The sequence below is a fragment of the Thunnus albacares genome, chromosome 4 (genome assembly GCF_914725855.1).
Source record: "Thunnus albacares chromosome 4, fThuAlb1.1, whole genome shotgun sequence".
In the NCBI taxonomy this organism is placed as follows: domain Eukaryota; kingdom Metazoa; phylum Chordata; class Actinopteri; order Scombriformes; family Scombridae; genus Thunnus; species Thunnus albacares.
Window position 1 is genome coordinate 30,151,711 of NC_058109.1, and position 21,143 is coordinate 30,172,853.

General features: G+C 42.2%; 2 protein-coding genes across 5 annotated transcripts in view; one reads left to right on the forward strand and one right to left on the reverse strand.

Annotated features, from left to right (window-relative positions):
• The first annotated feature begins 11 nt into the window (after positions 1–11).
• Positions 12–4,038, forward strand: arl6ip5a (ADP-ribosylation factor-like 6 interacting protein 5a). Its single transcript, XM_044348865.1, has 3 exons — positions 12–423; positions 2,793–3,010; positions 3,281–4,038. The coding sequence occupies exons 1-3, from the start codon at positions 245–247 to the stop codon at positions 3,454–3,456; spliced, it is 573 nt and encodes a 190-aa protein (XP_044204800.1). The 5' UTR covers positions 12–244; the 3' UTR covers positions 3,457–4,038.
• A 4,132-nt stretch (positions 4,039–8,170) lies between these two features.
• frmd4ba (FERM domain containing 4Ba) overlaps positions 8,171–21,143 on the reverse strand; it is a 48,330-nt gene continuing 35,357 nt past the window's right edge. Inside the window, exons 12-24 of one of the 4 annotated variants that reach the window (XM_044349218.1) lie at positions 17,184–17,260; positions 16,544–16,682; positions 15,118–15,259; positions 14,880–15,013; positions 14,679–14,795; positions 13,200–13,428; positions 12,999–13,055; positions 12,756–12,891; positions 11,967–12,131; positions 10,972–11,732; positions 10,724–10,859; positions 10,099–10,347; positions 9,060–9,148 (exon numbers count right to left, since the gene is read on the reverse strand). In XM_044349218.1, coding sequence (XP_044205153.1) covers position 9,148; positions 10,099–10,347; positions 10,724–10,859; positions 10,972–11,732; positions 11,967–12,131; positions 12,756–12,891; positions 12,999–13,055; positions 13,200–13,428; positions 14,679–14,795; positions 14,880–15,013; positions 15,118–15,259; positions 16,544–16,682; positions 17,184–17,260 — 2,343 coding nt within the window. In that variant the 3' untranslated portion in view covers positions 9,060–9,147. Of the gene's footprint in view, positions 9,149–9,613; positions 9,753–10,098; positions 10,348–10,723; positions 10,860–10,971; positions 11,733–11,966; positions 12,132–12,755; positions 12,892–12,998; positions 13,056–13,199; positions 13,429–14,678; positions 14,796–14,879; positions 15,014–15,117; positions 15,260–16,543; positions 16,683–17,183; positions 17,261–21,143 lie in introns of those variants that run through there. The other 3 variants (XM_044349221.1, XM_044349219.1, XM_044349220.1) reach the window with 3 other exon arrangements.

A 21,143-nucleotide genomic window follows, 5' to 3' on the forward strand; every position in this document is an offset into this window, starting at 1 on the left:
AGACCCGAGCCACAGCGTTGTCACATCATAAAACATGATTATTTTTGTACAATGACAAACAACTCGCACAAACTCGCGAGAGTTTCCCAAATTTAGGGTTACCGTTTAGACACGACCCGAGAGAGGCGGGGTTTTAAGAGCGCACGCTATCAATAGCTTCTCGCGAGAATTCGGGGATTTTCAGGTGATTTTCCGGCTTTCTGTCTTGCTGTCAGATTCAGATTCAGGTCTGTAAACGGAGCAAATGGCCAAAGTAGAGCTGACACCGCTCAGACCATGGGACGACTTCTTCCCCGGGTCGGACAGATTCGCTAAACCAGACGTGAAAGATTTAGCGAAGTGGAATAACAGAGTCGTCAGCAACTTGCTTTATTATCAAACCAATTACTTGGCAATGGCAGTGGTTGTTTTCCTCATCGTCGGGTGAGTAACGGTATCAAGAAAGCAGCTTTTGTGTTTTTATTTGGTGCTTCACAGCTGAATGGTATTCACCTTTTACGTAGTTCAGTTCGTCACCTTTGCAGGTGTATTTATTGTTCCTTTGTTTTTCGTAAACAGGGATTTAAAAAGGATTTGAAATGAGGATACAGACAGGATGTTGACATAAGGAAGAACAGAGAGGTACTGTGCCAGCTGCCATGTGCTGCTATTATGGTCTCAGTGTGAACTCTTTACTTTATCAACATGAGTTTACCAAAGTCAGGACCTTTTCCCAGTGTGTGTCTCTCATGTTGGAAAATGCTTTGAAACTTTGTTATGTATTAGTGCAAATTATTGCAAAAAAATTGTTGAGAACTACAAACTGGGGCTGCCTAAGATCTGAGCACATATGACATCGGTGCATCATGTGGGCTGTTTGGACATCCAGACTGGATTAGAGAGAGAAAAGAGGAGCCAGCAACCAAAAAGTAACTTGAACTCCATACAAGGTAGATTCCATCAGATCAGGAGACAAACTGTTGAATCCCCCCTTCATGAAATATGTTGGCTTAAGCTGGCACTTTGCTCCATTTAAAGCCTAGCCTACTAAAAATAGTGATGTCCTGCCATGCTCTGTCCACTGAGCTGTGTGATGACATATTGCTGCTATGGTTATGAAGGCCTCATTAAGCCGTTTGACTAGTCAGCTGTTGCACTGCAGATAGCACAGTTGGGAAAATACAGCAGCTTAATCAGCTGCCGCTTTGAATCCCCCGGTCAGGGACAGAGTCCAGTATTGGATATTTCCTCAGTGAGTCGGTATTTAGTCAGGAGATACCCATGACCAACAAGGCTGACCTTTGACACATTTAGGCTTCATCATGTCTTATCATATTGATGGAGTTGTTGAGTGAAAATGGCTCTTGCATTGACAGAAAGTTTATTACTTTATTGTTTTAGTGCACAATCTGAATCCAGAAATGCTGCCTCTGTGTTCTAACACTTCAAATTTAATGTAGCAGTGATCATAACTTCAAAAGCATTAAACATTCTAGTGGTTTCTGATTCTCTTCACACATTTTTCTTTACTTTCAGTTAACTATCACATAAAAACCACAGTTTACAGAACATAAAAAGTGCAGATTTCACCTGAGCATCTTCTGCTTATAATATTCTCTCCAGCTATTTCCCAATGACGATAAAACACCATAAACATGGAGTCAGAAAGAGTAGGAAACATAGCTGTGAGGTGTAGGGGTGTGTGGATGTAAGGTGGGAAATTCTATAGATGGGCAACAGTTACAGTGTCAAACAGGACAATATGAGAGAGTCCATCATACAGCAGTTCAGGAGACATTTCAAGTCCGTCCAAGAACAGCAGAAAGGTTTTATCTTCCATTATATTCTCCATTCGTCAATGCAAGTGAGGATTGTGTTCAGTGCGGTGATGGAAAGTTCATGTCCAGGTCACACTCACTGAGGTCATGGACTCCAGTGACATCACTGCAGAGGGATGCCAACACTGGATTTGTCACACAAAAGTTTCCTATCCAAGGTGTCTGGCAAGGGTGAATACTACAGCAGCTGTGATGATGATGTACATTCACTTGACTGAGAAAGTGTTTCCAGACTTTTGACTGGTACTGTATGTAGTGCATGTGTACCTTTGCTTTGGATGAAAATCTTTGTCCAGATGTAAATTACTGATGAGGCAGTAAAAATAATACCTAAAATGATATACTTAATTTAAGTTTATTGTGTGTGTGTGTGTGTGTGTGAGAGAGAGAGAGAGAGAGAGAGAGAGAGAGCTTATGACTTGATGTACTGTTTTGAAAAGCGATTAATTTGTCAATTATTTTTTGCAAGTAATTGTTTAATTGATTAGTCCATAAAATGTCAGAAAATAGTGAAAAATCCTCCATTATAATTTCCCAGAGCCCAAAGTGATGTTTTCAAATTCCTTGTTTTATTTGACTGTAAGTCCACAACACAAAAACAACAAATGCTCCATATGAGAAGCAGAGATAAGAGAATCTTTGGTTGTTTTTTTTCTTGTGAATTACTGAAACAATTAATCAGTCATCAATAGTTGCTGATTAATTTTCTGTTGACTGACTAATATTTTTTTCATAACATTTCTTACAATGCATCAAATAATGGAAATAACTTATAATTTGAAATCCAAACATAGAATCATACTCTTCTGTAAACCTCAAATTATGTGCAAAAGGTCAATGATTCCAATAGTTTTCTTGTTGTACAGTCAGCATCTAACCACTTGGTGGAGCCAGTGACATCCTGTCTGTGCCCCAGTTGCCTCTCAGCAGCTCTGATGTCTCTGCTCTCATGTGTCTTGTGTTGCTGCCCTGCAGGTTCTTGAATCCTCTGGGGATGTTCACAGCCATGGCCGTGGTGTCAGGCGTCTTCCTGGGTTCAGTGTGGGCCGGGGACAACCGAGCTGTGATCAACAACTTTAAGCGACAGAACCCCACAGCGTTTGTGATTGCTGTCATGGTCGCCAGCTACATCTTAATATCTATGCTGGGGAGCGTCATGGTGTTCATGACGGCAATCACTTTACCTCTGGCTTGTAAGTTCAAGATGATGGTATTGGACAGTCAGACAAATATTTGGTTTATTAGCTGACCTTTTATTATATAACAAATATCTTTATAGAATGTAATGAACAGTGCTTTTGAAGTATTGTTAAATAATCTTAGTTCCTTCAAAATCAGTGAAACATGTTTCAGATTCTCAAAGAGTGATGTTATTGTAGCTTGAGTTGAACAAATGTTTATGGCTTTGTTTCTGCCCAACATGTAAAACATCAGTAACAGTCACTTTCCCGCCTGTCTTTTAGTGATATTTGCACACTCTTCATTTCGCCTCCGCAACATGAAGAATAAACTGGAGAACAAGATAGAAGGTGCTGGACTGAAGAGGTCACCTATGGGCATTTTGCTGGAAGCTCTGGGTCAGCAAGAGGAGAACTTTCAAAAAATCCAGAGTTTCCTGGAGGGCAAACTGAAGGAGTGACTGGACTTGAGCCAAAGATCTTGACTTTCTCAGATGTAACAAAAGTCTGTATTTCTGTCTAAACTCTCTTAAAAGTTTGTTTCATATAGTGTGCACACTGGTGTGTATTTTGAAGTGAAGCAAATGATAAGCTTGTTATCTGAAGGGCTTAATCTTTACCTCGGGGTATAAGTCACTCCACCCAGAACTTGTCAAGGCACTTTTCTCCAACATGGTGAGGGCATCTCAGTGCTGCCTCACACCTCTGCTATGCAATGTGTCAGTGTTCCTGTGCAACACAGCTGCACACTCCTTCCTAGGTATGAAATCCTTATTTAATGAGTCTCAGAAACAGCCGTCAGTCATGCCAGCTTACTCTCAACTACAATTGTGAAAGCAATGCAAGTGTTGCTTATTTAACAAAGAACAAAAAAATGCGCACTCAACACACATCATTGCCAAGATACTCGAACTGTTCTCTCTGGATTGGTTTATGCTTTTGAATAATGTTTCCTCATAAAATGTAATGGTTTACTTAAGCACACATTTGAATAGAAACCAACCTACCTTACCCTCATGCAAATAAAAAAGACAAAAGAGAAAGTGCTGTTTTGTCTTGAGCTATGAAATACATGTGACCGAGTCCGATCACTGTGTCAGTATTTAAAATGAAGACTTCAAAGGAGTGTGAGGTCTTAACCCATGGCCATCAGTATTCCTCCTGCACCTCCGAGTGTTTAATCTTGACAGTGCCCCTTGGGTGATGGATTGGCCAACTTTGCTTTCCTCTCCACTTACCCCAATGCTAATCAATGGGCTGCAGTAGATTATAGTGTGGAGAGCTGAGCGCTGCACAGTGACGGAGTGGATTCATCTGCAGTCATTCACCTCCAAACCCGAGATAGTCGCTGTGTCAGCTCCTTCGTCTGCTTTTTTTTTATTGGATTCCATTTGAAATTGACTGCAGATAACAAGAATCTATCTGGAACATAATGTTCTGTTATTTGGTTTTAAGGCGAGGCATGTAAGGAGAAGGGGAAACATGAAGATAAAAATGATGGGCATTAAAAAGAGTAACCGCCTCAGAGAGCTAGTTTTTCAAACAAAGTGAGCACCTTAACTCTTTCAATATCACTTTAATCCATTTTTAATAACATTTCAGGCAGCATGATCTCTCGGTTAGTAAGGCATAGTACTTCGGAAAGGAACCCTTCTGATGACCTCTGCATACTCAGGTGTAATAGTATTCCAGTGGCTCTCCAGTTTAACTTTGACTCGCACTGCAAGGCTTTCCCCCTCTGTCTTACAACTGTGATTTATTCCCTCTCCCGCGGTGCCTCATCTCCGTCCATATTGTGCAACTTGGAGGAATGAACACAAGCGCTGGTGGCAATACACTCAAGTAAAGTCATGTCTCCGAGGACACAGTGGAGGCCCTTGTTTTTGGTGCTTCAGCTGCTGTATGGATCCTACCAACACGTGTGTGTACTGCTGCACACTCAACAGGTGTCTCTTTGGTGTTTTCTCCTCAACAGATGTGTAATCCAGGAGAGGAAGCACTGTTACACAGTACAAAACAGCACTTATACTTTTGTGGTGTTTTTGCATGAATCAACAACACTTAACTAACTTGTCATTTTGAAACAGCCATAATTGCCTCCAAAGGTAGTCGTCAGTGGGGCAACACATGTCACAAAAACAAACCTGTGTACTGTTGTAGTAACAACACTGCTCTCCTTGTGCAGTATTTGGACTTGTAACATCTGCCCTCTGTTTAGTTTCCACAACAGAAAGGCGCCAGACAAGGAAGAAAACTATAATACCTAATTCTGTTCGGTCAGGCACGCTGCCATCGCCAGCACGCTGCCTGCAGGTTGACCCCTCCATCCCCACCCCCTTCCTCCTTGGCTTGCCTGAGAGGCTTTGGCTTTTGGCTGGCTAAGCTGGTTAACTAGCCTCATAACTCCAACAGCCTGTCATTCAGCAGATCCGGCTGCTTCGGCCTCCACTACAGCCGAACATGTGACACATTAATGATGACCCGCTGTGACCTTCGCAGTCTGCTGTATCCTCATGTGAGCTCAACCCTCTCTACAGGCTTTACATACACTCACACTGCTTTTTCTCCCAGCTCCTTGGTGGAAGGTTATCCACATAAGCCCATGAACAAGACTTGTCAGAGCCATTACTCCCTGGATCAAGGTAAAATGTGCTGATCCTGGAGAAGACCAGGCGCAACATGATTTAAAGTCACTTTAATCTGGGCTTGGCTGAACCCTATTGCCGGGTTTAGTTGCTCATATGTGACACCTAGTGCTTTAGGGGTGGGTGTCTTTTTTTGTTGTTGTTTTGGGGATACTAGTGCAGATTCTGTCCCCATTCTGTCTGTGCTGATATTACTTTCTCCAAAACCCTTATTTTCATTTAACAAAATAAAGTTCTCAAATGTTAATGCAGTTGAAACAATAGAGGGTGTGCAATTACTTTGCCAAAATAATATCTTCTAAAAATGACAAAATATCTATTTAAAGCAGTATTTCTTGATTTTATTTTGGCAACTTTGGAGGCTAACATCATTATCACTTGTGAATTTGATATTGTGATATTTATGTTATTTTGTTTCTCATATTGTGGTTTCTGACTGACCTGTGCCTTTTTGATTGTATGAACCTGATAGTTCAATAAAATGGGGAAAAAAATGATATGACAAACATGTTAGCAAACAGTTGCTAATTTACTCATCCAGGCTGCACACAGTTAATAGCATTCATTTTGAGTCATGTTTCTGTCCCCCTGCTAAATGTAAGTCCAATATTCATCTCCTTTTAGCTGTTTTTGTCTCCACCAACTCCTGACAAAAATATTATTAGCTAATAAAACCACGTTAGCTAGTTGCTAACTTTGTCTGTCTGCTGTGTGGTGCTGGACAGGCAGCATAGTTGGTTTATCAGAGCCTTTTGACTGAAAACAGCTGCCTACTGCAGCTAAAAACATGCTTGATGAGAGCAGTGAGAGTGAACCAGATGTGGGCCATAAAACCACAAGAATGAGCTGCTGATTATTCTCTGTGGTTTCATCACTACGAGCAACACCATTCTCATTATATATAGTAATTTAATCCATTGTTAATATAAAAGATTGATTAGTGCAGCTTTAAATCAGAAACAATTTGATCAAAGAAATAAACACAACTATGAGTCTGACATTTGGTGTCAGCTTCCAGTTCTTCACAGGTTTCAACACTTTGTGCTAATGGACACATTTCTGTCAGAACCAAAAAAAAAAAGCATTGAGGTTTGATATCCAGCCCTAATCTGCTCTCTACATTAGAGGAGCTTTGTCTGTAGTGTGCTAAATGAGGGGGAAGTACATAGGAGTCCATTGTTTATGTAGCTGAGTGTCAGCTGGAACAGCCTCCCCTGATGTCTGGCTGCAACTGGTGTGAAGCAGCAGAGGCACAGAGACAGAGGGAGACAGCTGGACACAAAACACTCCTCCTCTCCCACTGCCTCGGGTAAAGCCGAGGAGCTGGAAGTGTCTGAGACCTCCCCTGAGCTCGCTCAAGAAGCATAACACTGAGGAGCAGTGCGAGCAAGTAAAGCTGCTCAACAGAGGCCTTCCTAAAGAGGCAACCAGTGGCAGGATACACTAGTAGAAAATGTGTGCTGGCTGGGGAAGGAAGGGAGGGAATGAGGTGAAGGGTTATAGTGTGCTCTACAAAGGGGGGGGGGGGGGGGGGGGGGGGGGTAATACATGTGCATGTACATGTACATTTGCACAGCAGACTTCTATAACACACATGCCTAGAGGGAGGGGTTGGTGCTATAAACACTGGCTTGTCATTCACAGGGAGGACAGAAGAAGAGGTTATTGCTCATAGTGGGTGTGACGGGCTTTAAAGACTGGTTTGGTCGGTTTACAGCTTAAGGACATAAAAAACCAGCCTGGCAACACAGCAAGGCGGTGAGAAAATACAGCAGAGCGTCAGAGCTCTCAGTTCTGCTTCAGCAGAGCATTTCTAAAAACAGACAGATCATTTATTCATAATTAGCTCTCATCATGACTGATTGCAGCTCTGCATTCACTGTAACAGGCTAAAAAAAAATCACTGAGATATTGCCAGGACTCTACAGTTATCTTGCTGACTATAATCTGCTTCCCTGAATGCACCCGATAAGCAGTTTCAAAACCATTTATGTGGAGAAAGCAGACCGCCATTTTCAACCACTGTGACAAAACATGTTCAGTCATAAAATGTAAGAGACTTAAGTTTATTCAGTTATTTCCCTCTGTGAGTAGTGACAGTCACTGTACTTTCTTTAAGCCCTGTTTCATTAAGTGAACTGGCTGAGCAGACGTTCAATTACCTAATTTAATGGATTTGGATTTAAATCCTGTGTTTTCCTGCACTTCGAAGGATGAGATTTTTTTTTTCTTTGGATTAAATCTCCTCAGCTTCTTTCCTTCTTAATATATATGACATACGAACCAAACGACTCATTCAAATGCAGTTTTTTTTTAATTCAAACAAATGCAATATACAAATTACTAAGAACCAGCTTAACAACAATTGTTTACTATATATTACATGCTTTTCAAATACATAAAAATGCTCTAAAAAAAAAAAAAAAAAAAAAAAAAAAGACGGAACCAGTGTATTAACAATACCAACATTTACATACAGCTTCATTCTCTTGAGAGAAGTTGGGAGCACCAGTCCATGATTTCCAGCATGGATGAAATAACCATGTTTTTTTTTTTTCCAAAGAAAGTTCTATCTTCCTGCAGAGATTCATCAGATGTGGCAGTAACCTCTGTTAAAGTCTTGGAGTAATACTCAAATGGTGTTTACACAGAAGTACAGGTATGTGGCTCAATTGTATTGTAAGCACTGAAAGAAAGACAGCTTGAATACTTATGTTTAAAACAAACAAGAGTACAGGAAGCACTGTGGTAGTTACAAGCAATGCAATGATAAAACTGGATCTGGTGACTGCACAATGTTCCAGGAAGTAGCCATCTGTTTTTGTCTCATTTTTAATGAGTTCAATCCTTCATTTTTGATAATGTCCTATCAGTCCTCGTCTGATAATTCGTGGTCACAGTGTTCATACATGTGTGTAATTGACAGAACATGATGAGTCGTTCTAGTTGTTCATTGCGGCTCAGTATCCTCTTATAGAGACAACCCTGGTCCTCGGTTTGTGACGGCGGCATCTCTACAGAGCAACACTGGATAAGTTAAGGGGTCTGGAGTCCCCTTTCCCTTTGGCTATACCACACAGTCCACAGCAGCTCCTGGTATAGTTTCAGTGCACAAGTGCCATCACCACAAACTCTCGCAATCCAGACATGTAGACGCTTTGTGGGGTTTTGTTACAATTTCAACACAAGGATCCGGGTCCGTTTGGCATTTGTGTTCAATAGAACGTAAAATGAAGAGTCTTCATTTCTTTCTTTCTTTTAAACTCTGAATTCCACAGAAGTAAGTTCCTTCATTCTTTGTATCCCCTTGTACAGAAAAACAGGTAAGTGCAGTCTAAGGCACGATGACAACTTGTCACGGTGAAAATGTCATACACTGTGATGAGAGAGCAACTAAACTATTGTTCCCGGTTTTGAGTCTTCGTGCCAGTAAATCTGGTCTTCTGGGTCCTCGCCAGTGTGCATTTGGTTAATGTGTGGGTCCATTTGATTGACATCTATGTAGGATCTGAAATAAACACAAAAGATTAAAACACATTAGATTGGAGGTAAAATGAGCTCGAGACAGGTTGACTGTGAGTTTAGAATGAATTAACCCTGGGCACTCAAAACCATCCTGTGATCTCTTTCTTGATCTTGCGAGATCAAGAAAGAAGAAATGTAGAACAATGATCATGTGCTAAACGTGTTAATGTTAATCTCAACCCCAGGGTCAAACATTCTTACCCAACAAAACAGCAGATGCACACAGACACACGCATAGCGCTCAAATGCCAAAATGTTCAGGGGTCACATTTTCCCTCTGCCACACAAGTGCCCTCCCACCACCACAAGACACCCAGAAAACTCAAATGAAATCAGCAAAACTTGAAAGAAATGATTTGGAGCTTTCTGTAAATCCCTGCGACATATACAAAAAGACACACCACCATCACCATGATATGTGGGGTAGTTTTACATTCTTGTCTCTCACCCTTTCTTTAGCGCAGTGACTTTGATTATTGGGGGAAATTGGTTATTATTCCTGGTCAGTAGCATAGGCACACCTCTCTAAAGGCCCTGCAGGGCACGTCATCCTATCTCTGCTCCGCCACTCAAACTCTGGGGGACATCTGTGCATGAGAGGGGGCAAAGGTTAAGGGTGAATGGCAGCACATGGGCAGGGGGGCCTCTGCAAAGGGCCAAGAAGTAGGCAAACAGCAACAAAAAAAAATCTGAGCAGTAAAAGGCACACTGCAGAGAAATGTGACCACTGGATGACAATACGCCAGCTGGAGGAGGAAGTAGGGCAGGCATGTTGTGTAAAGAAGCCATGCAGTTACCTTATAATACATGACACTGAATGATCTCAAAAGTGCAAAGTTCACTTCAAAACATCAACAAGCAGACTATGTAGTCACGCTGCGGACAGAATGAAGGAAGCAAACGCACAGGCTCCGGCTATGGCTGTTTACTTACTATGAGCTACCTTTAGCAAAGGACACCTTACTGAGCCTGTGCCCTCTGGAGGATTGTGGCTGTGCAGGGCTGGACGCCACCTGCCTGGCTCGACAGCCAGGGGAGTAGGAAGAGGAGGGAAAGGAGGAGGAGAGCAGGGAGGAGGTGGAGGAGGAAGCTGAGGAGGAAGAGCTAGCAGGGAAAAAGGCACAGCGCCTCCGACCATCAGGGCTGTGCCAGGAGCCCTTTAAAAGCGAGGAGGCGCCATATCTATAAGAAAGAACGGGCCGGTGGACAGTTAAGGAGGAGAGAACCATTCTTAAGCTCTGAGGAAGAACTGACTGTGGGCTGCACAGATCCTATAATCCTACTGCTGAACCAGGCTGTGATGTTAAGTAGGTGGAAGTTTGTGGATTCTGATTTCAGAATTTAGGTGTGAGGGTAAGAAAACAGTAACACTGAATACACATAAGTCCACAATATAGCTGTGTGTAAGCAATAACAAAACTGAACAGCAGCTTTTATGTCGTTGTAGCCATCCATTCCTGTAATTAAAAACTAGCACTTAGCTCTGGGGATAAGGAGGATCAAGTGGCTTATTGGATAAGGAGCTGAGTCGAAGCCAAGTTTTTGTTTTTTTTCTCACCTGTTGTGGGCAGAGTGGCTGTAGGGGGCTGTACTGTAAGGGTACGACTGCGGCGCATGCATAGGCATGTCATATTCCAACATACCACCACCACTAATGTGGTTGTGCCAGTTCCCAGTGGAGGAGGCTGAGGACACTGGAAAAAAACAAAAAAAACCATACAAGTTAGTAATGACCCAAATACATGTAAAACCAGGATCAGCTGCATATTGCACTAGAGACTGTGATGTATGGTGCAGTGATCTAACCTGATGTGTAGGAGATATTCCTGTTGGTGTGGCTGTAGGGTGCAGGCATGGTCTGATAGCCCAGGCTCTGCTGGGAGCCTCTGTCGTAGTCGTAGTTGTATGTGGGCTGTTTGTGTGCAGCGTTGCGATGGTACCAGCCTCTCAAGTGTTCAGCCACCAAGGCCTTCTGGATGTTCTTGGTGACCTGCTCGTTGCTTCGGGGCACCGGACGGTTCCTGGATGGCCTCAGCGTTGCGTACGGGTTCTGCGACATGCCGTCTAGCTCGTCGTTGCCGTAGTGACTGTGCATGTCGTGGCTGTGGTAAGCTGTTGGGGTGGGGTGGTAGGAAGGATTGACGTTGTAGTGTCCCTCCATCTCGTTGTCGTACATGTAGGCTCCATTGGAGTAAGGCTCTGGCTCTGTGTAGCTGGGGTAGCCTGTGACGTAGTAAGCTGTTGTGGTGGGTCGGGCCCGGGGCTGGTAGGCGTAGCAGCGGGTGTCCGGCTGAGCCAGGTTGGGCATGCTGCCTGTGTTGGCGTACATGTCTTTCCTGTGGCGGCCGCGAGTTCTGCGTCGGTGGGTGTGGTTACCTGGGACGCTGTACTCCACACTGGACTGACTCGTGTAGGAGGAGCCGTCATCGAGGACCTCGGTGCTGTTGCTACGTCGGGCCGGGGAGAAGGTGAACGTTGGCACAGGGGGGTCGGTCTCCGTCAGAAACTGAGACTGGGACTCCAGACTCCCGCTACGCTGGCGGAAATGTTGTGGAACGTCCTCTGATCTACAATTGGAAAACACACGAGTGAATTATTTTCTTTAAAACTTTGTCTTACTTTTTAACCCCCCAAAAAATGGTAGTATCATAATGTTGCCTCCATTACACTAGTTATTAGCAAAGGGTTTGTTAACAAGTGTTTTCCCATCACAGACATAGATTTTCTGAGCTGTTGACAAGGCAGATATTTAAGAGTGAAAACAGATCATATAAAAAAAAAAAAAAACACAGATGCCGTACCTGAGCTGGGTGCTGCTGTAGGCGTTGCGGGTGAGGAGGGGGGTAGGGGGCATGCTGCGGGCGTCACGTGGCTGTCTGGAAGCCGGTTTGTATGGGCTGCTGTGGCTTGATAAGGCATCACGGTGACTGTAGTGGAGTGATTCCTGGACTTGGCCATAATTTAATCTGGAACACAGATAAGAACAATGTTTTTAGGGCATTCGCCTCTTTAGGGCAGAGCCTTTTATCGAGAAAAACACCACTCCTCTCTCTTCACTTGCTCTCAAATCTGAAGGAGACAAGAAAAAGCCACCTTGGGTTTGCTTGAATGCAGCATTTAAGTCATCGCTTCCACCTGAACGACTGTCATTTCATAGTCCATTGAGCTTTCTTTTCATGCAACAGCAAGCATCATGACTGTTTAAAATGATTTTAAATCTCTGGAGCTGAGCAAACACATCACCCATATCGTATTTTGTAAACACATGAAGTAGCTGCCATATAAACTAAGTTTCCAGAGCCACTTTCCTGTTTCCCTTTTCCTCTCTCCTCTGAGCTTGGGATTGTTGTCTGCTCCTTCACAGGCAGCAACATGTTCTTTTCCATCTATTTTTAAAGCTGGTGCGTTTGGGCTGATAAGAGGGAGATTGTTGGTGAGGCAGGAGAAGGAGGGAGGAGGTGACTGGCAGGAATGTAGCTCTGGATCTACTCTACAGGTCTGTACTAGCTCCATCCCCAAAAACAACAGTCAGAGACACACTGGAAATTACAAATATTAATGTTGGGTGGGTGTCAGTGCAAACTGTATACCTTCTGTCTGCATTCTGGTCGTTGGCAGAGGCTCGTCTGTCTTTGCTGTAGTGGATTTCTAGAGTTTCTGCATGGTGGGGTCTTGGGGAGTACTGGACCGACCTTGATCGCTGCCTCTGGGAGCCAAACTCATCATCTGGGAGATAAAAGTAATAGCTCTGTTAAAACTGATCTATGATGCAGAAAAGAGGGAGGTGGGAGTCAACAAATGCACACTGAGCATGATTATGCCTGAGCACTTACCATCATCCAGAGTGAGACTGTCAGATAGAGAGCTGAGGTCTGAAGGGTTGACATCATCTGATAACACAAGAGAGAAATGGATCCTCAGAGACTCGTCTAATAATACGCTTTTTGATTCTATCTTTGTACGGTGGTTTTCTGTTTCGTGATTTAACATGCAGATAAAGCATGGCCAGACATTTGTTTGGGTTGTCTGCGTACCTGCTAAAATCAGTGAAGCTCTTTGGGTGGGTTTCTTTCCTTTCTTGATCCTATAGGCGTTGATCTCCTTCTCAATCTCCTCCAGCTTCCTCATTGCATCCAGGTAGTTGTTTCTCCTCTTTTTCTTCACTGTCTTGCAGAGGTCATCCTCGTTGGATAGCTTGATGGCTGCTTCCACGATCTTCTGCTGCAGAGCGAACCTGCTCTCCAGATTCCTCAGATGTGGGTCCTGCAGGGGAATGCGCAAAATACACACACAATTAACGGGGAATTTCCAGAGAATACAGACAAATCCTGTCAACAGCTGTACCCTGAACAAAGAAACAAACTTCAAACATCTCCAAGTTATAACACACAATATGGAATTTATCTGGTTAACTTCATTTTCAGTATGCTGACATATTCTTATTTATATTCCCATTCATATTTATTTCTAGAGCTGCAACTAACAATTATTTTCATCATCAAGTAATCTGTTGATTATTTTCTCAAATAATTGATTAGTTGTTTGGTCTCTAAAATGTCTGAAAATGGTGAAATGTGTCGATCACTGTTTCCTAAATTCCAAGATGACATCTTAAAATGTCTTGTTTTGTCCACAACCCAAAGATACTCAGTTTACTGTCATAAAGGACTAAAAAAAACAGAAAATATTCACAATATAGAGGCTGGAATCAGAGAATTTGGACTTTTTTTGTTACAAAAATGACTCAGAATGATTAATCCTTTATCAAAAAACTTGGTGACTACTTTAATAGTTGACAACAAATAGATTAATCGACTAATCTTTGCAGCTCTCTATTCATTTCCCCAACTGACTTATAAACTGAAACCATCTGTAACTGTTAACAAGTGTTACACTCAAAACATTATTGCAATTTTGTTGGCCAATTCCAATTTTTTAAAAGTCTGACCTGCTGATTCCAATTTTCTTTCTTTCTAAGAATTTAATGAGAAGGAAAGATTTTTTTTTACATATTTTCTTTCTTTCTAAGAACTATAATTGACGGTATACATAAACATTTTTGTAACTTTCCTTTAATGGAAAAATAAATTCAATTGTATGTTCATATAATACATTAACTATTTAAAATGACATTTTTCTCCAAAACAAAATAAAAACGTGTGTGTGTGTGTGTGTGTGTGTGTTTGTGTTGTAGCTGTACTGTCTGTGCTGCTGTGTGCGTGACGTGAACCATCGTGTGGCACGTGTGTAAATTTGACCAGTAAAAAAAAATCAGATATATGAGACTGACTGGCCGGTCACCGGTCATGGCTGATCAGCTGGAAATCTGCCAGTTTCAATCGGTGTGTCTCCATTGGTGCATCTCTAAATGTAAGCCTTTAAACTCTTAATCCTCATTTCAAAAAGTCAAACATGGTCTAAATGATCTCTTGGTAAACAAAGGCAGTGGTGCAGTAATGTTGTTTCATCAAGGAGTGACAATTACATAACAGATAAGAAACAATGATAATCACCTCATTATAGGGGAAAAGTTCATCCAGCTTAAAGGCTGTCCCAACCCGGCGTCGAACTTGTGGGGCCTTTTCACCTGTGGCCAAGGGATACTCTTTAGGCAATCTGCCTGTAAGCTCCTGCAAATGAGAACAACAACCAGCGGTTAGCTGAGAGTGTGGATGTTTTAAATGGAAGAGAAACAGGATGAGAGAGATACTCACAGCTTCTCTCATGCAGATCTTTTTTAATTCCTCAAGTTTCTTTGTCAATGTGTCTTGAAGGTCCATCTCTTTCTTTTTCAATTCAGCAATCTTCTCTTTCTTCTGTTCCTCGTTGACTTCCGAGTCAGCAGAACCTATAAAAAGCACATGTCTGATTAACTACAAATTATACCCATAAATCATCACTCATCAGTTTAACGCAGAGTAGAGGCCATTAACTGATTAACTCTCTGCATACCGGCTGAGATGAGGCTTCCATTGCTGGCCATGATAAGTTGATCTTTGCTCTCAAGGCTGGAAAGTTTACTGATCCGCGGGGCGCAGATCTCTGTGAGGTCCATGGCGATGTCTCCTGAACTCCTGGTTGTGGTCATCTTTGACTGTCGGGGGGGAAAGAGACGGCCGTGAAGAGGAAACCAGGAGGAGAGGGAGGAGGGCAAAGAGAAGTGAAAAAGGGATTGTAAGTATTTCATTTTAATGATAGCGCACTGCCATAGTGGCGGCTCCATTTGCATGCTTAGTACTCCAAGCGCGCTGCTCTCTCATCAATCAGTGTGGGCTCTATTCCTGGAAGAACACTGACACACCATCTGCCTTTGAGAGAGACAGTGGCTGAATAACCTCATTTGACCGTAGCCCCACACACGCTCACTCTACTCTGCCACAAAACGCATATCACACAGCACTCATAATGTTTAATAGCTCCATGCTCTGTAAATACGCATCATAAACATTAACACATAAAGCGTGGATGTGTATTTTCAGGGTACACTGACACTTTTTAACACTCACACAAGGACCTAGGCTGTAAACACACCGTGCTTTTTCCTATTTATTCTCAATGGTGTGGTTATGAAACATATATATTTTTTCCGAATTACACACCTCATATTTTAGATATGCCACATCATAGTTTTGAGATGAACATGTTTCTCTTCAACCACACGCAAGGCAAAAATAGGCATAATATTAAAAGGCAATACTATCCTATTTCATTCTACCTACTATGGGAGAAGTGATAAAAATATTTTACTCCAATTTACAAGCTCCATTTCAACTACCCAACCTTCTGTTACTTTAATAGATAACAGCAATTCTTTTCCTTTTACACCCAAAAATGTCCAATCTCCAAACATAAGGCTGACCAGCATGGTATCTGTTGCATTAAACCTGAAGGCTTGTGATATCCCCTTTGTCAAGATATTTACACAAGTCACAGGCAGGCATGGGACACGGATCAGGCAGTGCATCACATGATGAACAGTCACTGTTTCACTAGGCTGACACAATAACTTTACAAAGTGCACTAATGCCTGTATTCAAAGTGAAAGAGGAAGACAAGTTCCGTGTTGCTACTTTTATGCTAATTTTACAGCTTGGTGTAAAAAAGGTCAACATTATAGCTCTTACTGAGGTGAAATAAATGTTATCAGACAAAATTAATTAGTCATAATGGAGTCACTTTGCACACACAGGTGTAACTCTGTGTGTGTGTGTGTGTGTGTGTGTGCGTCACCTATGTGGGTCACTGGTCATAAGGCAAGTTGATCTACAAAGTATCGGTGTAAAAGTGGGTAAGAGATTGTTTTTGACCAAATCTGAGTGAGCAGGGAATGTGAATGAAGTAAAGTGGAGGTGGAACAGTGAGGAGGATCCAGACTCACTTTACTTTGCTTCCTGTCCAGGTAGAACTGGTGCTGACTGATGGCCATCACCCAGATGGTTTTAATCAGAGAGTGGCTGGCATACCATGTGTGAATAACAAGACCAGTTTGTCCAAAAGTTCGCTTGGTCACTGTTCTTCTGTAGAAGATAATAAGACAAATACTCGTTACTACAAAAACAACTAAACACTTGATGGCAGATAAACAAAGCTTTAATAAAAGAAACAATTCAAACAAAAGATTAGAAAAGAAATCTTTATCTAATTAAACTTGTGGGTGTAATAGTATATTGAAGAGGAGAGTAGCAGCGACATTAAACTCCTTGTGAAACAGATAGTGGGATTTAATAAGAGCTTTGGTGACTGCAGGTGCCACATTACAGCCTGTGTGAAGAGCAGAGGTCCTTATAACAACCTTCGAATAACAAAGTGGCCCTTAAACAGCAGGAAAACACTCATTTAACAGACAGGTTACAGCCATTAACACAGTGTCCTAAATGGGTCAGGGGCTGCTGCTGCCCTTCACAGTGTGCGAGGTGTAGGATAAGGACGTCTGTAGCTAAAATGGGAACACTTCAAAAAACAGGGAAAGGAGCTATTAAGATCAGTTAAGATAGATTAAGTGGGTTGCCTTCTCTGACCTGTGTGGGTCGTTCACTTCCACTGCGAATTTCTTCTCTCGGAAATACAAATTCTCCAACTGCTTCCACTGAAACAACTGCAGAGAGAGAGACAGTTCGGCAGAAAGAGGGGAGGGGTAGACAGACATTACACACCACTGAGTACACAAGCCAACACAGGACTATTGATTCAAATGTGGATTTACAGTCCATAAACAGAAATGTCATTTGATACAGAAAGACACACATTTGCACCAATTTACTCATAAAAGCTAGAAGCTTCCCGCACGAGGGAATCAATCTCGCTAAAAGACAACACAACAGGGAGGCAGGTATTAAAAACAACTGGCCTTGTTTCAGCCACAGCAGCCTGCCTTTTAGTACGTTTTTTTTTTTTTTTTTTTTTTTTACTGGTCAACTTGCAACATTAGCAGAAACAAAATAACAGCTGAAGCAGTGAATGGGGCTCAGTGGGCCAGCCAGTCAGGTGTAAGTTTGAGTTAACACAAGAGCAATTATAATGCTGCTGCAACTGCAGAGAGTAAAACTGTGCCAGGCGGCAGGCCAGCTTCTAATTTCATTCTGCTGCTGAAAACAAGAGGCAGGACTTCTCCATGTCAGAATCAAACATCTGCTCCACCGACACTGAGCTCACTAAACAGATCTGGAGCTACTTGCCTGTGAACAACTCTTCCCTGCTCTCCTTTTGGAAAAGAAAAGACGCTGCACGACAGTGGAGCTTGAAATGAACGTAGAAGAGAATTTATAACCACTTTTTCACCAGACACTGACCTAGAAGGTAACAACCTACATTACTCTGAACTACAAAAGCCCATTATACATCTTGTACCCTCAGTGAGAAATTGTGCCTTGGGTAAGAAATCATAAGAAGCTGACACATCTCCACTTCCACTGGAAAAAAACATATATACCAAGCATAATTTATATGAAAACCACAACTAAAGCACTTATTTAAAAGGGAGCACACGAGGAAAATAAAACGTTAAAACCTATTGACTATTTAACACAGCTTGACAGGTACTATGTGGACACAATAAAAGGCTTACCGTGAAGGGTATTTTTTACGCTTATCAAATCCCTGGTGAATTCTCCTGGGTTTGTATTGAATCCTTTTGACTTTGAGTTTCCCACAGGGCTAGAGCTTCCTCGAACAATACTGACTCTTGTCTGTTCTCAGGGAGCCAGATAGGTGTTGCAAGAGTTTCAGCTGAGTAGGCCACGCCCCTTTCACCCCCACCCCCCCCCCCTCCTCCTTCTCCTCTGACATCACAGACACCTCACACGCTGCCTTCAAGGCTTTGAACCACTCTGGACTGCTGCTCTCTCTTTCTCTCCTACACCACTCACTTCCTTTTCAGTCAGACCAGATGAACAGGTTGTACACAAGTAAATATGCGAGACCAGGTTTTCCCTTGTTTAAAAATATTTTAACCTAACTCCGCTTCCTGTCACTCACACATAAGCCACTGATCCTTTACTGACTTTGAATACTCCACTTCCATCTATGGAGTTCTCTGCTTTTCATATTGTAAATACCACACAAAGCACTGTTGTGTAGCCACATCCACTCTAACCAAACATGTCAGGAATCTGTTACTATGGTCTAATCATTAATAGCAGGAGCTCTCTTTGCTTTCATGTGGAAAGGGAACACTTTGTCAGGCCATTTAACCTACCAGGCGACAAGGAAACACTATGCACTATGTTCCACTAACACTAAGCAATAAGCATGCCCCCTCAGAGTTTCAAGTTACACATTTAATCTGTCTACTCATAAACTTTCACAGGAGGCTTTCATTCTCTATAGATTTTAAATGTAGATACTTTTACTTTATTATCCACGAAAGCGCTGAATGTCAATGATTGTGTGGATGATGATTGTGGGCATGGTGGAGAACTCAACATGCAGTTCCAGCCAATACTGCATTAGATAGCCAGTGAAACGAAGAGCATGGTACTTAATGGGAACAATGGGAACCAGGCGGCAGGACGCTTCCAAAAAGCCCATTGTGGAAGGAACCTCACGCCAATTCACACCCCCGTAGTTGTTATCACTTTAGCATCATTTACATTGTAACAACAGATAACAACAATCTATGCAATAAACACACACTTTCACTGGATGGTTCATCTTATTAGAGAAACTCCACACCTGTGTGCCAGTACAAGGATGAAACTAATGCAGGACTCTCCTGTGACTGCTGCTGAAGCCAAAATATGTCAAGGATGTGACACACCCCAAACACTACAATCACAAGACTGCAAGAGGTCTTCTTATGAGAAAACGATCCGAGAAGCCTTTGCACACAAGCGAGTTGACATATTTTGCATTTATGTGAAAACAGCAACTCATAAACACAAAGTAACTGCTTTATCATACACTGCAAAGATGCATTAGCTTAATCTTTTTATTTTGATTTGAGTGAGTACACAGAATTTATGTATCTTCAGTATTTACATCTCTCTTGTTGTTGCCAAACGTCTCGTTACAGGCGGGTGGAAGTGTGCCAGAAATGCCTGTGGTTTCAGATGGGATCAGGCTGTTCAGATCCAGATCACACCCACAACCCAAGGACCCCCAGGGCCACGTGTCTACAAAATCATACTTGGATGAAAATGTGTCAAAGGCCCTGACTCACACACATGTACAGAAAAAGATCCGCCCTACCCTTCACATACCACGTCACACACCGGCTGTAGCTGGCTGGCAACACTGTACATTTCCACAACATGACGCATTGTTTAAAGATGTGAAAACTTGACACAAGAAGACAGCGGAAGGAATGTCATCCTCATCATTATGGAGTGAGTTTAAGCAAAATAAAAGCGACTGGGGGAAAAGCATCTTTTCGGTTTTTATCTCGACTTCTTTTTAGCTTTTCTTCTGGCTAAAATGCTTTAGACTTCATTCAAGTCTTTTGCATCGTGTCACTTATTACCCTAAAGCCGACAATATGTCACCCATAATAAACAGAAGATTTATTTTGGTTCTGCTGGCTCATCATATATGTGGACCAGCATGTGGTCTTAAAGAGTGTCCTGTTACCCGCTGGGAGAAAGCCCAAGTGACACAGAAAGAGACTGAAAAGTCTCCTGGTTTAAGTCTTGACTTGCCATCTGCTTCAGTCCCATCCTATGTCCTGGAAACACACATCTTTAGTCTAAGCACTGTTGTGGTGTACCATTTATGTTGTCTCTACTTTTGGCATCTTCACTTCTGTCTTTGTCCTATCCAGATCTTTGGAATACTTAATTTATGCCTTTTACCTATTTAGACACTGCTTACATTGTTCAGCTACTATTCTGATAATTGAATCATTGTTTTAGTCATTTTCTTAGCAAATGTGCTGAAAATTTGCTGGTTCCAGCTTCTCAAATGTGACAATTTGATGCTTTTCTTTGTAATACATGAGAGTAAACTGAATATATTTGGGTTTTGGAATTTTGGTCTGACAAAAAAATACATTTTAAGACATCACCTTGGACTGTTGTACAGGCACTTTTCACTGTTTTCTGGCAATTTATAGATAAATAATTATTGGATTTATCTAGAAAATCTACATATGTTTAAGAACTGCATAACTACTGACTGACCTGCCACCAGTACCACCCCACTGAACCCAGCCTACAGCTCCCTACATAGATAATTGTTTTGTATTGTTTGATCAATTGTGTTCCCTCCAAGACACACACAGATTACCATAATGAATGCAGCATGCTGAGAGAGGCTGGGGATAGGGCAAGGAGCATTGGGCTGGGTTGAATACAAGGGCTGTGAACTAAGACAAGAAGCACTATCAGTATTCACCAGATATAGAGGTCTCCATTCGAAGCAAAAGGAAAGTAGCCATACACTTCCAATTATCACTAAGAGCAACAAAAAAGGTCATTTAAAAAGGCTACATTTTTTCCAACAACAGGAAACTCTTGTGAGGTTCTCATGTGACTTTCCCCTCCTTT

Excerpts from the sequence above, each read along its gene's own strand:
- arl6ip5a (XM_044348865.1), top strand. The coding sequence starts at position 245 with ATGGCCAAAGTAGAGCTGACACCGCTCAGACCATGGGACGACTTCTTC. Across the intron at positions 424-2,792 it reads GTTGTTTTCCTCATCGTCGG|GTTCTTGAATCCTCTGGGGA; the intron begins GTGAGTAACGGT and ends GCTGCCCTGCAG. Across the intron at positions 3,011-3,280 it reads AATCACTTTACCTCTGGCTT|TGATATTTGCACACTCTTCA; the intron begins GTAAGTTCAAGA and ends CCTGTCTTTTAG.